The 16,129-nt window shown below is 38.3% G+C and overlaps 1 protein-coding gene across 1 annotated transcript; it reads left to right on the plus strand.

Annotated features, from left to right (window-relative positions):
- The first annotated feature begins 11,655 nt into the window (after positions 1-11,655).
- LOC131056464 (uncharacterized) lies at positions 11,656-14,898 on the plus strand. Its single transcript, XM_057990796.2, has 2 exons — positions 11,656-12,220; positions 14,588-14,898. Exons 1-2 carry the CDS (start codon positions 11,656-11,658, stop codon positions 14,896-14,898), a joined length of 876 nt encoding a protein of 291 aa, XP_057846779.2.
- The last annotated feature ends 1,231 nt before the right edge of the window (positions 14,899-16,129 follow it).

Consider the following 16,129-nt stretch of genomic DNA (forward strand, 5'->3'; position numbering starts at 1 on the left):
CACCACTACCCATTGAGGATGAGTAACTATCCAAGGGGCTCCTCCTCCTCCTCCACTAGCTTCTGCATCATCCACCAACCACTAAAACATCCTTGACCATCTCGGCAAGATGCTTGCATAGATATCCATCCTCAAGCTTCTCAAGATCTCACCCATACATAAAGAGATCCTCAAATAGGCCCTTCTAGAATTCCATGTTCTCGACAACATAAATGTTGCTCAGTTCCAAGCCTTGATAGGAAATCTTGCTTCCCAACACCACTTGCTTTTCACTTCCAAAGACACTCCATATATTGATCCTTCACCCAATAAACCTCTCCATATCAAAGCCATTATTGATAAACAAAATAAAGAGAGTCCTTATAGATGATGGATCTGGCCTAAATCTTTGTACATGTAAATTGATCAAAAAAATGGGTATCTCTAAAGACTTGGTTGATACATCTGGTAAAATCACAATAAAAGCATATGATGATGTAGAAAGGGTTTCAAAAGGTACAATCACATTACCTCTTCAAGTGGGCCCTGCAACAATGGAAACTACCTATCAATTATTGGACTATGATCTCCCCTATAAAATTCTCCTCAGCCACCCATGGATCCACTCCATCCAAGCCATTCCCTCCACTTACCATAAATGCCTGAAATTTCCATACAATGGTAAAGAAACCACTATCCCAACTGATCCACAACCTTTTTAATACTGCAAACTCCTTGAAGGAAAACATGTTGGCATTGTGTTGTCATTGATGTCAATCGGTATAAGGTGGCAACTAGAATAGAAGGTCACCGGTATTTAAGACTGTGTCATCTAGCATAATGATCATTGGAGTCACCAGTACACATGTTAGTGTTGACTTGTGTTGAAGACATGGATTGGAGATCGATATGGTATAACAACCGATAAGTGTTTTGTTGGCAGTGCATTATTGTCAACCGACAAGTAGATTTGCAGGGTGAGCTAATGTAGAAGTGCCAACCAATATGATGTGTTGATGTGAAATAGCAGGACTCCCACCAGATATAGTTGCACTCACCAGATGAAGAAGATATCATAGGAAGAAGAAAAGACTGATAGTGAGTGTGCCCAACTGAATCACATGTGCCTATTTGAAGATATACCTTCTCAAACATGGAAGCCATATTGGTGAAATACCAGATGCAGATGACAAGGATCCACTCTCACCGATAAGTGGAGCTTCTCTCCTATTATGCATGGAATGCATCATAGTCCTCCAAGATAAGATAGAAGATTTGAAGGCAAGTGATTGAAGGCTTACACCAGATCAAGTGGTGAAACACTAAGTTGCCTTAGGTGCATGAGATCAGAGATATGCACCGGATTAGCCGGGTAGACATGATGTGTTGTAGGTATAGAGAAGGAAGGATATGTTTGTCACTTTGACAAACCAGTTGATAGGAGAACTAGTTAAATAATGAAGAAGGTGAGGATGAGAAGATGTAGAAAGAGAGTGCAACCAGATTGGAGATGGAGAAAGGTGTTGCCAAATATGCAGACAGATGGAGATTGTTGAAGGTTGATGACATGGTGTCATCAAGGTGGTTACCGATAAGTATGTCCACTGGTAAAGCTGACAAGGTGCAGAAGTTAAAGACTCCTATCTATTGAAAATGTGCATGAGGTAGGTTGGCAAGTGTACTGACTGGTTTAGGTATTCCACTAGAAGAGAAACAAAGTGCAAGGTTGAAGATAGACTAGTTAGGGTATAGCCGCTAGTTTTTGTGAACATGTAGATGGACCTAGTTGTGTGCTACTGGTCAGTGACCAAGTCAGACTGACATAGTGAGCCAAGGTGGATGCCGATAAAGATTCCATGTGAAGGTGAAGTGGCATGCATGCACAAGTCAGTGTGGTGTGTCGGTGAGCTTGTTGGCGATTGGTCCAACATTTAAAGATGACTACGAAGCTTGAGGAATGATGGCAAAGGATTGTAGCTCAAGATCAAGAAAACAACAGAGATCCAGTATAAACTGATCTTGTAGATTGAAGTGGGTGAAGGAAATCGCATCATGCATTTGATTGACCATACACAAGGCCCAAAATCATGCTACAGACGGCTAAAGGTAGAAGATGTGCGTTGAAAGGTAAAGAGTATGATGATGTTCATTGATGAGTTGTAAGTCACCAATCAAGGACATGAGATTTGATTCAATATGATTTACCACAATAATAAGAGATTAGATTGGATGCAAATTCAATGCATACTAGAAACCCTAGCATGCCAATGTTCAAACTCATGTTTAGGCGAGAAAGTCAAGTTATAAGTATGAAAACAAAATATGTAAATGAGGCTACTGCATAAGAGAGAAAAGCCAGTGAAGGGATTTAATCAGTCAAATCCTCATCAAAAATCATAGAGGAGATTCAATATGTGAGAGTTAACCGGTTAGAAGAGTTCAACCAAAAAGAGTGAGGTAATCGGTAGTCTGCCATTAAGTCTGATAGACGATTACACCAGTGGTGATTGAACTGACAGAGAAGAGCCAAAGGAAATTGCAGAAAAGAGAAGAGCATAGTGAGAATCAGAAGAGAACCGGTAAGGTAAGAAAAGACATTAATTAGATAGAAGGCAACTGACTGAGTGAAGAAGACATGTGGTGGCTACCAACAGTGTGATAGAGATAAAAGAGAACCAGCAAAGAGAGAAGAAGAAGAGGTTGAACCAGTAAGGTTGCAGCAGGTGATAAGGTTGTAGTAGAAAGGTGAGCAAAGAACCGGGAGTGAATTGGATAGAGGAGAACCGGTGGAGAGACTTGCATGAGAGTTACAAAGTTCTTTTGTAACAAGGAGATTAGTTTTTTATTTAATATATGATCTTGTAATCACTGATTTGGAGCTTTGTGCGGGGGTTGGTGCTCCTGGGGTTGGTACCATAAAATCAGGGTTTGGTGCTCCTTGGGTTGGTGCCCTAAAGTTGTAACCAAGTTTTTTATTGTGAGGTTGGATTGGAGCAGTACTCTCCAGCAACATTTCTCATCGAGGTTTTTCCCATCTTGGGTTTTCCCCATACATCTGGTGTTATGAGATGTCCCTTTTATGTGTGGTTGCATTTGTGTTATCTTTCCATCTAATAGGTATGTATGCTTCATGTTAGATCAGATAACTAGTATATACACATAGGATAGAAAAGAGAAAAGATTTGGAAACCATTGATTCACCCCCCCCTTTCAGTGGCATCTTGTGTTCAACAATTGGTATCAAAGCCTAGCTTCCTGGTTAATAAGATTTCTCCAGCTTGGGATTGATAGTTCAATCCCTACTCCTGTATTTGATAGTTCAAACTATTCTATTTGGAGTTGTAGGATGGAAGTCTACCTTTTCTCCCTTGGGTTTGATGTATGGATGTCAGTTGTTAATGGCTTCCCTAGTAAAGTTAGTCCTCCCACTAATTCAGATGCAAAAAGAAGACATTGTTGTAATGATGTAGCAATGAACGTTATACTTTGTGGGTTATCAGATGATGTCTCCTCATAGGCAGACATATGCAAATCAACAAAGAGCTTATGCGATAGATTAAAGAAGCTTTATGGAAATGAGCCTAGCACTGTAGATATGGTTTGTGGAAGGAAGAAGGAAAATGTAACACATGGGTTTGTAGATGATGGTAGATCTGTTAGAAACAACAACAATGATGAAGCAAAAAATCACCTCTTCATGGCTCAAGAATTAGAAGATGAAAGGAACACATTTGAGAATGATCATGTAGATCATTCCTACCAGCAAGATGTGTTTAGCAATGATAGTGAAGGCGAAGAATAAGATGAAGCAGAAGTTGATCTTGAAGGAGAACTTGTAAGTGCACTCGAATAACTTATTAGAGTGAGGAATGGATACAAGTTTCTCAAGAATCATGTGGTTGTGGAACAAAACCGGTTGATCAAATGCCTTGAAGAATCTGAGAGATGTATCTCAGAGTTGAAGACTCAACAAGAAAACACCAAGGACTGTCGGTGTAATGATCTAGCATCTAAGATAGAGGCTGAGGATAAATAATATCAGCAACTAGAAGGAGAAATTGATAATCTCCAAAATGACCTTGAGAAATGTCAGGATGAGCTCAAGGTGAGAATTCAGTTTGATGGCAGCAGTGATGCCTTAGATAAAATATTGAAGAAGCAAAAATATTCCAAGCATACTGAAGGATTAGGATCTAGTACCGGTGAATGCTCTATAAGCAAGGAGACCTCCTACAAAGATATTCAATTTGTCTCCTCAAATGGAAATGGCAAGAGTCAGACCTTCACAATTAGAAATGCTCCAAGGAAGAAGGTTGATCTAACCACAACCGGTGAAGACATGGAGTCAAGGATGAAGACCGGTGTTGCATGAAGGAGAAACAATATAGATCCCAAAGGAAAAGGAAAGATGAGAGAAGGCAGATTCGCGGAAAGAAAGAACAGAAGAAGAAAACATAGAAGACCTCCTACCGAGAGAAGACAAGGAAATGATACCACCCACAAGGCAAAGAAAGTGTGGGAAAAGAAGGGATTGTTGGCCATTTGGAGGAATTGATTATGTGTTGCATTGATGTTTTTTCATTGATGTCAACACTAGCTATTTTGGCTGCTTTACCAGTATACTTCTGGTCACGGTAGGATGTTTGGTTTTTGGTTGCATTAGATCATGATGATTCAGTATACTCCATTATGTTTTGGCTTATGGAGTTGGCTTAGATTTGCTATTCATGCTACTCAGATTCATTTTCAGTCAATTGGTTTTAATCTAGTGATTAGATGCTATCCTATATGCTAGTAATTTTGGTTTGTTGTTCTGGTGAGGGTTTAACCGGCAAAGCTTTATTGAAGATCTTTGATGATATGCATAAGTGGTGTTGGTGTGGCTTCTAGTAGAGATTAAGGATGCTGATGGTGATCATGTTTGAGACTTGGTTGATTGGGATCCTTTCTTTAGTATGTGTGGACCTAAATTGGGTCTCAGTTTATCTAGGTTATAGACCGGCTTAATGTAACATGTGGATTAGACCTCTCGATGTGTTTCTGGAATGGCTTATGGGTTGGATATTATTTGTTTGGTCTCAGGCCAACATGTTTTGTAATTATGTAATTGTTTTATTTTCTGGTGGCCGACCTTATTGTTTGTGGTCAAGGGTTTGTATATATATGATGTAAGATCTCATTGTAGATCATGGTAGGGAATAGATGTGTAAGGGATATCGATATGTAAGGAGGGAATAATGTAATAATTATTCAGGCAGAGGATTTGGTTGATCATTGGTGATCGAGTTCAATTTATGTAAGAGGATTTAGTCCTCTAGTATTGAGCTTAACCAGAACTATACTCGGGCATAGGAGATGCTATCATTGCAGTTCACTCTTTCTTCTGGATTGTAGTCTAGATTTTTATGTAGTTAGTGAGACTCCTTTTGTGATGAGCAGTGTACTCTAGGTTGTTGGCCTTCTTGCAAGTCTAGGCCCCTCTATTTGTAATCACATGCTTACTGTAGAAGTATTATCTGACTGTGGGTAGGCTTCCCACCATGGTTTTTACCTTTACCGGGTTTTCCACATACAAATATTGGTGTCGTGGATGGTATTTATTCTCTAATTATTGATTGTACTTAATTTATATATCTACTATCTTGGTAATTGGTTTATGCATTCAGGTATTGATCTTTTGGGTTCCATGAATTTGGTGATAACTTATTCACTCCCCCCCCCTTAGTTGTCTTCTGATTATTTGAACTGTCTAACAATTGGTATCAGAGCTCTGGTCTTCTTTGCAGAAGCTTAACCACTTGAGGAAGATCCTATGGTGACTAATAGTTCAAGTTCATCTAGTTCATCTGCTGCTATCTTTCAGAGAGATATTCCTAGGCTTGATGGAACAAATTACAGAGTATGGAAGATTGAGATGGAGAATCATTTGAGATGTCTTGGTAAAGAAATTTGGGAAATCACAAAGAATGGTGTAACACCTTATAATCTGGTATCTGGCAATCCTCATCCATAAAAAATGGATAAAGAGCTTGAGAATGATTGTAGAGAAAGAGAAGCCCTCTTGTGTGTACTTTCTAATCAACAAATTATGGGACTAACTGACAAATCATCAACAAAGGCTATATGGGATAAGTTGGAGACTCTTAATGAAGGCAACCCTATTGTTAAGATTGCTAAAGTTGATGGTTACTTGGTGAGATATGAAAACCTTAAGATGGAAGAAGATGAAAGGATTATTGCATTCATGGAAAGGGTAAATGAAATTGTTATGGGAATTCAATGTTGTGGTGGAACTCTGAGTGAAGATAAAATAGTTTCTAAAGTCCTGAGAGCTTTACCATCAACCTATAAGATGAAGGATAGTGCAATTAATTAATTGAGTACAATGGCTAATACTTTTGTCAATAGATGTACCTCGGTTGGGAAATTATCTTCTTTTGAACTTGGAAGAATTTGGACCTTCTGGAGTTGTGAAGTCTGAACCTTCTTTTTATGCATCTACATCATCAACCAATAAGAAAGATTGGAAATCTTTATATGCAAATGAATTGGATGATATGAAGAGAGAAGATGAATAATTTGAGCAACTTGAAGGCCTATTTGCTAGAAGAGTACCTAAAGGACTGGTAGGAAGTAAGTATGAAGGAAAAACACCTTTCAAATGTTTTGCATGTAATAAGATAGGTCATTTTGCATCTAGATGTCCTGAAAGGAATTCAAGATTTGAAGAAAGAGATAGAAGATATTTTAAGCCTAACCCTGGATATCAGAACAAGTATAAGTATAGGAAAAATGTAGATAAATCATGCTACATAGAGGATGAGGAAGGTGTGACTGATTCTGATGATGAGCTGGCACAAGACTCTGCTAGTGGTTTCGACAATGGAAAGGAATGGGTGTTCCTGACTATCAAGGAAGATTTTCTGACACTGGAAGAGAATGTACTTGAAGAGTAGCCACTTGCTGCTAAAATTGAAGATAAGGATGAATGGGTAATTGATAGTGGATGTTCACATCATATGACTAGAGATAAAAGGAACTTTCTATCTTTGCAATAATTTGGTGGCAGTCTTGTTATTTGGAGATGACAAAGCATGTATGATAAAATGAAAATGAACTATATCATTAGATGGTAAGCACAATACTAATAATGTTTATTATGTTGAAGGTTTGAGGCATAATATTTTGAGTGTAGGACAATTGGTGGATAAGGGATTTCAATTACAATTCAAGGATGGAAAATGCAAAATCATTAATAGATCTGGTTTTGAGATTGCAACCAGTACTCAGACAAAAGGTAATATATTTTATTTGAATTTTGGTGAGAAGACATGTTTAATTGCACAAATTGATGAGAGTTATCTATGGCATAAAAAGCTATGTCATGTGAATTTTGATTGCATGGTTAAGATCAGTTCAACTAAGGCAGTTAAAGATATACCTAATATTGTGAAGCCCTATAATCCGGTATGTGAAGAATGTCAAATGGGAAAACAAGTCAGAACCTCTTTTAAGAGTATACAAGAAAAATCTAATGAAGTTCTTGATCTTATTCATATTGATTTGTGTGACCCTGCTAGAATTAAAAATTTTCAAGGTGATAGATATTTTATGCTAATTATTTATGATTATTCTAGAATGATGTGGGTTACTTTTCTAAGGGAGAAATCTGAGACTTTTGAAAATTTTCAAATATATAAAGCTAAAGTTGAAACTGAGACAAGATTGAAGATTAAATGTTTAATTTCATATCATAGTGGACAATTCACATCCAGTGAGTTTAATAACTTTTGTGAGAAGCATGGTATAAGGAGATAATTTTATGCTCCTCTGACACCTTAGCAGAATGAAGTTGTGGAAAGGAAGAACAAAACTATCTTGGATGCTGCTAGAACAATGATGATGGAAGCTAATCTACCTCATATCTATTGCAGAGAAGCAGTGAAAATGGCAGCTTATACATTCAACAGAGTACATATCAAAGGAGAAATCGGTAAGACACCTTATGAATTATGGTTTGGCAATACACCTAGAGTTAAGTATTTCAGAATCTTTGGTAGTAAATGTTATATCAGGAGAGATGATATCATTGGAAAATTTGATCCTAGTTGTGATGAAGGAATATTTCTTGGTTATTCTAATGAAAGAAAATCATATAGATGTTATAACAAGAGATTATAGAGAATTGTGGAGAATGCTAATGTCAAGGTGGATAAGCTAAATAGAAGTCAAATCAGAGTTTATGAGCAAAAACCGACAATGGAAATGATCATAATTGAACCAGTGACACCTTTAGCAGAACAAATTGTTGAACCAGTTACTCTAGTAGTATCAAAAAATTCAACAGTGACTGAAGAACCGGGAAGAGGAACAGAGAGTTACAAGACCCCTAGGTATGTAAGGTTGAATCATTCAAAAGATGAGATCATTGGGGATAAGAACAATGGAGTGATGACAAGAAGGAGATTGGCAACTAATGAGGTATGTTTAATTTCTCAAGTTGAAATGGTATCAGTAATTTAAGCATGTAAAGATGAATGTTGTTTGAAAGCTATGGAAGAAGAATTAGATCAAATAGAGAAGAATAACACATGGACTTTATTTCCCTCGCCTAAAAATAAGAATGTTATTAGAACTAAATGGGTTTGATGCAAGGGCATCTACACATCAACCACCAAGTGATCTTGAGGAGAAAACATAGGTGACAGAGTTTAGTAGGATTTATCTCTTATTTGCATATTTGATGTTTTTCTTTATTGTAATAATCATACCCTACCTTGTAAGCCAATACCTTAGGTAGGTGTGTTATAAACCACCTTGGGTATATGGAATTTGGGGTTATTCATGACTTGAAGGAATTTTTAGTGCATTTGAAGAGTTTTAAGTGTCTTAGGGGTCAATTAGTGTCTTGGTGTGTTTAGGAGGACAAAATGTCAAAAATTGTCAAAAGTTGTCAAGCAACTATGACAACTTTTAACCCAAATTTGTAACTTCCTCCAAACCACCATGTTGGTTTCAAAAATCAGTTGGTAACTATTGTAAGAGTCATAAAAGGTCGAAATACAACCTTTGGCAGGGTTGTTGAATGGGGAAGGTAAAAGTTGGTATTCAAAAACTCAATAAAACTGTGATTTTTCCTGCAATTTACTGCTATTTTCCATTTTACATACAGTACAGATTTCTTGGAAGCATAAAACCAGTGGGATGTTTTAGATAATTGAATAAAATTTCAAATGAGTCTAATCTAAGGTCTTGATTCATTCTGGAAGTGGAGATATCTGCATTTTACTGGAAGTAACCCGAATTTGACAGTTTTGCCTAGGTTTTGAAGGAAAAATGAAGTTTTCTTGCTGATGCCTCTTTGGTTTTGAATGAACTTTGGGGTGAAGCAAGGTAAGACCATGTAAATTAATATTTTCATTGCCTTTTGCAGAAAAGAAGCAGGTAAAGGTGAGGGTTTTCTGTGTTAGGGTGGACATCTCTATGTGGCCACCTAGTCTCATTGTGCAACCGGTTCCATGAATGAAGTTAGAAGTGTAACCAGGGTCTGAAACTTGGTGATTTATGTTATTTACATTCCCTCTACATGTTCCAAGTATTAATTTTTTGGGGCAGCACTTTTATAGCACACTTCCTTTGTTAGGGTGGCCTAATTAGGGCTATTTGGCCTAGGAGTGAAATTGGGTTTATAACCCTTAGACATTGGATCTGCCCAAACCCTTTTGGAATCCTTTGGAACTCACTTGAATTAAACAAAATAAGCTCTTATTTGTAGAGGTCATTTGGGAAATTAGGAAGAAATCTTAATTTTTCAGTCTAGTTGGGCTACTAGGCATGACAGTCCCATTTATAGCAGCAACACTAAACTTTGTTAGTGACTCAATTCCAATGATTGGATAGTGGTTTGTTTGCTTAGGGGATGGTATAACAAAGCCCTAGAAGTCATATTTACCTTGGGAAGAGTCTCAACCCTTGTTGGGTGGTGTGGCCCTAAAGAGTCTTGGATGATCATTGGAGAAGGGTGTGGGGTTTGAGCATTGTCAAAGATCATTAAGAGAAGAAATGGTATGTAACCAAAGAAACCTAGTCTAAACCACCCCTTAGAGTCTTGGTATGATTGCTGGAGTCCTTGTTTGTATCCCAAGTGGAAGGGATTATCTCAGTGGTCACAAGGGCTCTGCATCAAATTGGTATCAGAGCTTAGGAGTATCCTAAGAGTGAAGACAAATTGTGAAGATGGCAGAAGGAGATGAAGAAATTCCAGGAAGGATGACCAATGTGGAATTGGCCAAGGTTGTGAGAGAACAATTGGCAGAAAATAGAGCCATGAAAAGGGAGATAGAAATGTTGAAGGGCAGAATGGATAGGAGGGAAGTGGAAGACTCTGGAGATGGAGATGATGGGGATGAGGATGAGACCCCAAGGCAGGAAGAAGAAGAGGTTCCTGTAGACCAGAGACCCCTCTTGAATGCTCTTATATCCATGGAGAGGAGAACCATGGATGGGAAACTAGACCTACCTATTTTCAGTGGCAAGATGGATCCAGACTTGGTCATGGATTGGATAGAGGCTTTAACTAGCTTCTTTGAATGTGATGAGATCCCTGAGCACCAAAGGGTAAAGATAGCAAAGTCCAAGTTGAAAGGAGCAGCCTTGACTTGGTGGAACTTTATCCAGACAGAGAAGGTGAGGAATGGTAAGAACATGATCAATTCATGGAATAAGATGATTGCTTTGGTTAAGGAAACCTATGTACCTGAGGACTATGGAGTGCAACTTCATAGAAGAAAACAAAATCTTAAACAAAAAGACATGGATGTAAGCACATATACTGAGGAATTCTTGAAGTTGTGCGTAAAGGCCAAGACCGTAGAGATTGAGGAAGAGAAGTTGGCAAGATACATCAATGGTCTGAAATTTTCCATACAAGATGAGTTGAATCTTCACACCCCTAGAAGTGTACACAAATTCTATCAAATGGCATTGAAGGTAGAAGAAAAATTCAAGAAGAAACAAGATCAAAATAGTAGGGGCAGAGGTAGATTCCAAAAAGGAAGAGGTTCCTTTAGAGGAAGAGGAAACAATGGTGGTCCACAAGGAGACACAAATCAAGAGGACAACAAAGGTGAAGGCAGTAGTAGAGGAAATTTCAGAGGTAGATCACAAGGGAGAGGCCCCATAAGATGTTACAATTGCAACCAAGAAGGTCACATTCCTAGTAGGTGTCCTGAGAAGGCAAACCACAACACCATGGGAGAAAGGAGGAGCAATCTGATCCAAGAAACTGATTGCCAAAGTGTGAACAGCAGCAACACTTTTCAAAGTGCGAATGCACCTGATTCTTATGGATATCCGGAAAGAGGTGAAGCCTTGATGATGAGGAGAGCACTACTAAAGGTTCCTATCACAAAAGAACCCCCACAAAGGAAGGCAATATTCAAGACAACTTGCAAATCAGGAGGTAAAGTCTGCAAGGTTATAATAGACTTAGGTTCAATTGAAAACTTTGTGTCCATGGAGATGGTGGAGAAGCTTAAGCTTAAGAGGATACCACATCCTTATCCATACAAGGTGTCATGGCTCACTCAAGGGTAGAAAGCTCTTGTAGAAGAACAATCTTGGGTTGAATTTCAGATTGGCACCTACAAGGACAAACTTCTTTTTGATATAGCTAAGATGGATGCTTGTCATTTATTGTTTGGTAGGCCTTGGCAATATGACTTGAAGGCACATCATGATGGTTTTAGGAACACCTATTCTATCACCAAAGATGGGAAGGTCATAGAATTGCTACCTTTGATGGAGAATGAGGAAGAACATAAAGAGAAAGAGGCTAAGGTGATGCTGATGGAAAGTAAGGAGTTCATGAAGGAGGTAAAAGAGGAAGGAGGAGTATGTTTTGCATTGATACCTATTCCTAAGAAGGAGGTTGCAGATGTAGGAGCAGTAGATCAACAAGGAAGACCTAGGATGGTTCCTTATGAAGTGCAAGAGCTTCTTGACAAGTATAAGGGTGTGCTTTCAGAGGGTATGCCTAAGACCCTCCCTCCTATTAGAGAAATCAGTCATTGCATTGACTTTATACCAGGAGCAACATTGCCCAACAAGGCTGCATACAAACTAACCCCTCAACAAAATGAAGAGATGGCCAGGCAGATTGCTGATTTACTTGATGTAGGTCTGATTGGAAAAAGTCTTAGTCCTTGTGCTATACCAGTAGTACTTGCACCCAAAAAGGAAGGTACTTGGAGGCTTTGCACGGACTCAAGAGCCATCAACAAGATAACTATAAGGTATAGATTCCCTATGCCTAGAATTGAAGACCTACTTGATTGTCTAGGAGGGGCAAAATATTTTTCTAAAATAGATCTTAAAAGTGGATATCATCAAATTAGGATAAGGCCAGGAGATGAATGGAAAATAGCCTTCAAGACTAATGAGGGTTTATATGAATGGAAAGTGATGCCATTTGGCTTATCCAATGCTCCTAGCACTTTTATGAGGCTAAGGAATGAAGTGTTGAGTGATTTTATCAGCAAGTTTGTGATTGTCTACCTAGATGATATTCTGATTTTTAGTAGCACCAAGGAAGAGCACATGCAACACCTAGACTTGGTTTTGAGGAGGTTACATAATGAGAAACTAATGATCAATTTGGACAAGTGTTTGTTCATGCAGGAGGAGATCATTTACCTTGGTTTTGTCATCTCACAAGGTGAACTCAAAATGGATCAGCATAAGGTAAAAGCTATACTCACTTGGCCTACTCCTAGAGGTTTGAATGATGTTAGGAGTTTTCATGGTCTTGCAACATTTTATAGAAAGTTTATAAAAGGTTTCAGTCAGATTTGTGCACCTATGCTTGAAACCATAAAAGGGGGGCAAAAATGTAAATTTATGTGGACCCAAGCAGCAGATGACTCTTTTGAACTTCTTAAGAAGAAGGTAGCAGCACAACCAGTCCTAGCCCTCCCTGATTTTAACAAGGTTTTTCAGATTGAGTGTGATTCTAGCCATGTAGCTATAGGGGCTGTCTTGAGCCAAGAAGGGAGACCTATTGCTTTCTATAGTGAAAAACTAAATGATGCTAAGAAGAGGTATTCCTCATATGACCTTGAGATGTATGCATTGGTCTAGTCCATAAAGAAATGGAGACACTACTTGTTGCCCAAAGAATTTGTGGTTTTCACTGATAACAAGGCCTTAAGTTTCATCAATAGTCAAGAAAAATTGAATCACCGGCATATGAAGTGGGTAGAGACCCTACAAGCCTTTACATTTTCCTTGAAGCATAAGAAAGGAGTCACCAATAAGGTTGCTGATGCCTTAAGCCGTAGGGTATTGACATTGTCTCATATTCAGTTGGAAAGTGTTGGAATTGATGCTTTAAAGACCATGTATGAACATGATGCAGATTTTGGTGAGATCTATGCCTCTTGTACTAATTTGGATGACAGATATAATGTGGAATTTTTTGATTTTTTGCTGCAGGAAGGATTGTTGTTCAAAGGAGGTCAACTATGAATCCCTAGATGCTCAATGAGGTTGAATATTATCAAGGAGAAACACAATGGGGCAATGGCAGGTCATTTTGGGTTAGATAAGACCCTAGAACTTGTGAGGAGACACTACTTTTGGCCAAGGATGCAAACTGAAATCAGAAAATATGTGGAATCTTGTGTAGTATGTCAAAAGGCTAAAGGGAGGTCTACTAATGCAGGCTTGTATCAACCACTCCCTATTCCATCTAGACCATGGGAAAGTGTAAGCATGGATTTTGTCATGGGGTTACCTAGAACTCAAAGAGGATTTGATAGTGTTTTTGTTGTTGTGGACAGATTTAGCAAGATGACACACTTCCTCCCTTGCAAGTCAACAAATGATGCTTCCTATATTGTAGCACTCTTCTTCAAAGAGGTGGTAAGAATCCATGGATTACCTCTCAACATTGTTTCAGATAGAGATGTGAAGTTTGTAGGTCATTTTTGGCATACTCTATGGAGAAAGCTAGGTACAAACTTGTCTTTTTCATTTGCATACCATCCCCAAACAGATGGACAAACTGAAGTTGTCAATAGGACCCTTGGAAATCTTCTTAGGTGTTTGACAAGAGAGCATGGAGAGAAGTGGGATATTATCCTACCACAGGCTGAGTTCTCATACAATGATACCATCAATAGGAGTACTGGTAAGTCCCCTTTTTAGATTGTGTATGGTTTGAATCCAAGAGGTGTTTTGGAACTTAGAAATCTGCCTTCTAATAGTCCAATCAGTGCTGATGGAGAAGCTTTTGCTAAAGCAATCAAGGAAGTTCATGAACAAGTTAGGTTGAGTCTTCAAAAATCTAGTGAACAATATAAAAAACATGCAGATCAGAAAAGAAGAGATTTGAGTTTTGATGTTGGAGATCTTGTATGGGTCTATCTTAGGAAGGAGAGGTTGCCAAAGGGGAAACACACAAAATTGATGCAAAAGAAGATTGGCCCTTGTTTCATTTTGAAGAAATGTGGATCTAATGCTTATGAAGTGTAATTACCCAATGGGTTGGGGTTGTCACCCATATTTAATGTTTGTGATCTAACACCATATAAAAGTTCTGATGTTGCAGCTGTAGGTGATGATGTTTTGGAGCAGCAGGCTAATGACAACTTTCCCAAGCATGAACCACCTACTCTAGAGAAGGTGTTGGACACTAGACTGGTTAAGAAGACAAGGAACAAAGAATACAAACAATATTTGGTCAAGTGGAGAGGCAAACCTGATACTGAGGCTGTATGGATGGATGAACAACAGATTCAAACTCATGGCACCACCTTGCAGCAACTCATCTCAAGTGGACTTGAGATTTCTTATCCCCAGGAGTATGATGTAGGGGAATATACACATCAACCACCAAGTGATCTTGAGGAGAAAACATAGGTGACGGAGTTTAGTAGGATTTATGTCTTATTTGCATATTTGATGTTTTTCTTTATTGTAATAATCATACCCTACCTTGTAAGCCAATACCTTAGGTAGGTGTGTTATAAACCACCTTGGGTATATGGAATTTGGGGTTATTCATGCCTTGAAGGAATTTTTAGTGCATTTGAAGAGTTTTAAGTGTCTTAGGGGTCAATTAGTGTCTTGGTGTGTTTAGGAGGACAAAATGTCAAAAGTTGTCAAGCAACTATGACAACTTTTAACCCAAATTTGTAACTTCCTCCAAACCACCATGTTGGTTTCAAAAATCAGTTGGTAACTATTTTAAGAGTCATAAAAGGTAAAAATACAACCTTTGGAAGGGTTGTTGAATGGGGAAGGTAAAAGTTGGTATTCAAAAACTCAATAAAACTGTGATTTTTCCTGCAATTTGCTGCTATTTTCCATTTTCCATATAGTATGGATTTCTTGGAAGCATAAAACCAGTGGGATGTTTTAGATAATTGAATTACATTTCAAATGAGTCTAATCTGAGGTCTTGATTCATTCTGGAAGTGGAGATATCTGCATTTTACTGGAAGTAACCCGGATTTGACAGTTTTGCCTAGGTTTTGAAGGAAAAATGAAGTTTTCTTGCTGATACCTCATTGGTTTTGAATGGACTTTGGGGTGAAGCAAGGTAAGACCATGTAAATTAATATTTTCATGTCCTTTTTCAGGAAAGAAGCAGGTAAAGGTGAGGGTTTTCTGTGTTAGGGTGGACATCTCTATGTGGCCACCTAGTCTCATTGTGCAACCGGTTCCATGAATGAAGTTAGAAGTGTAACTAGGGTCTAAAACTTGGTGATTTATGTTATTTACATTCCCTCTACATGTTCCAAGTATTAATTTTTTGGGGCAGCACTTTTATAGCACACTTCCTTTGTTAGGGTGGCCTAATTAGGGCTATTTGGCCTAGGAGTGAAATTGGGTTTATAACCCTTAGACATTGGATCTGCCCAAACCCTTTTGGATTCCTTTGGAAATCACTTGAATTAAACAAAATCAACTCTTATTTGTAGAGGTCATTTGGGAAATTAGGAAGAAATCTTAATTTTTTAGTCTGGTTGGGCTACTAGGCATGACAGTCCCATTTATAGCAGCAGCACTAAAATTTGTTAGTGACTCAATTCCAATGATTGGATAGTGGTTTGTTGGCTTAGGGGATGGTATAACAAAGCCCTAGAAG

Source organism: Cryptomeria japonica, chromosome 6, assembly GCF_030272615.1.
Source record: "Cryptomeria japonica chromosome 6, Sugi_1.0, whole genome shotgun sequence".
In the NCBI taxonomy this organism is placed as follows: domain Eukaryota; kingdom Viridiplantae; phylum Streptophyta; class Pinopsida; order Cupressales; family Cupressaceae; genus Cryptomeria; species Cryptomeria japonica.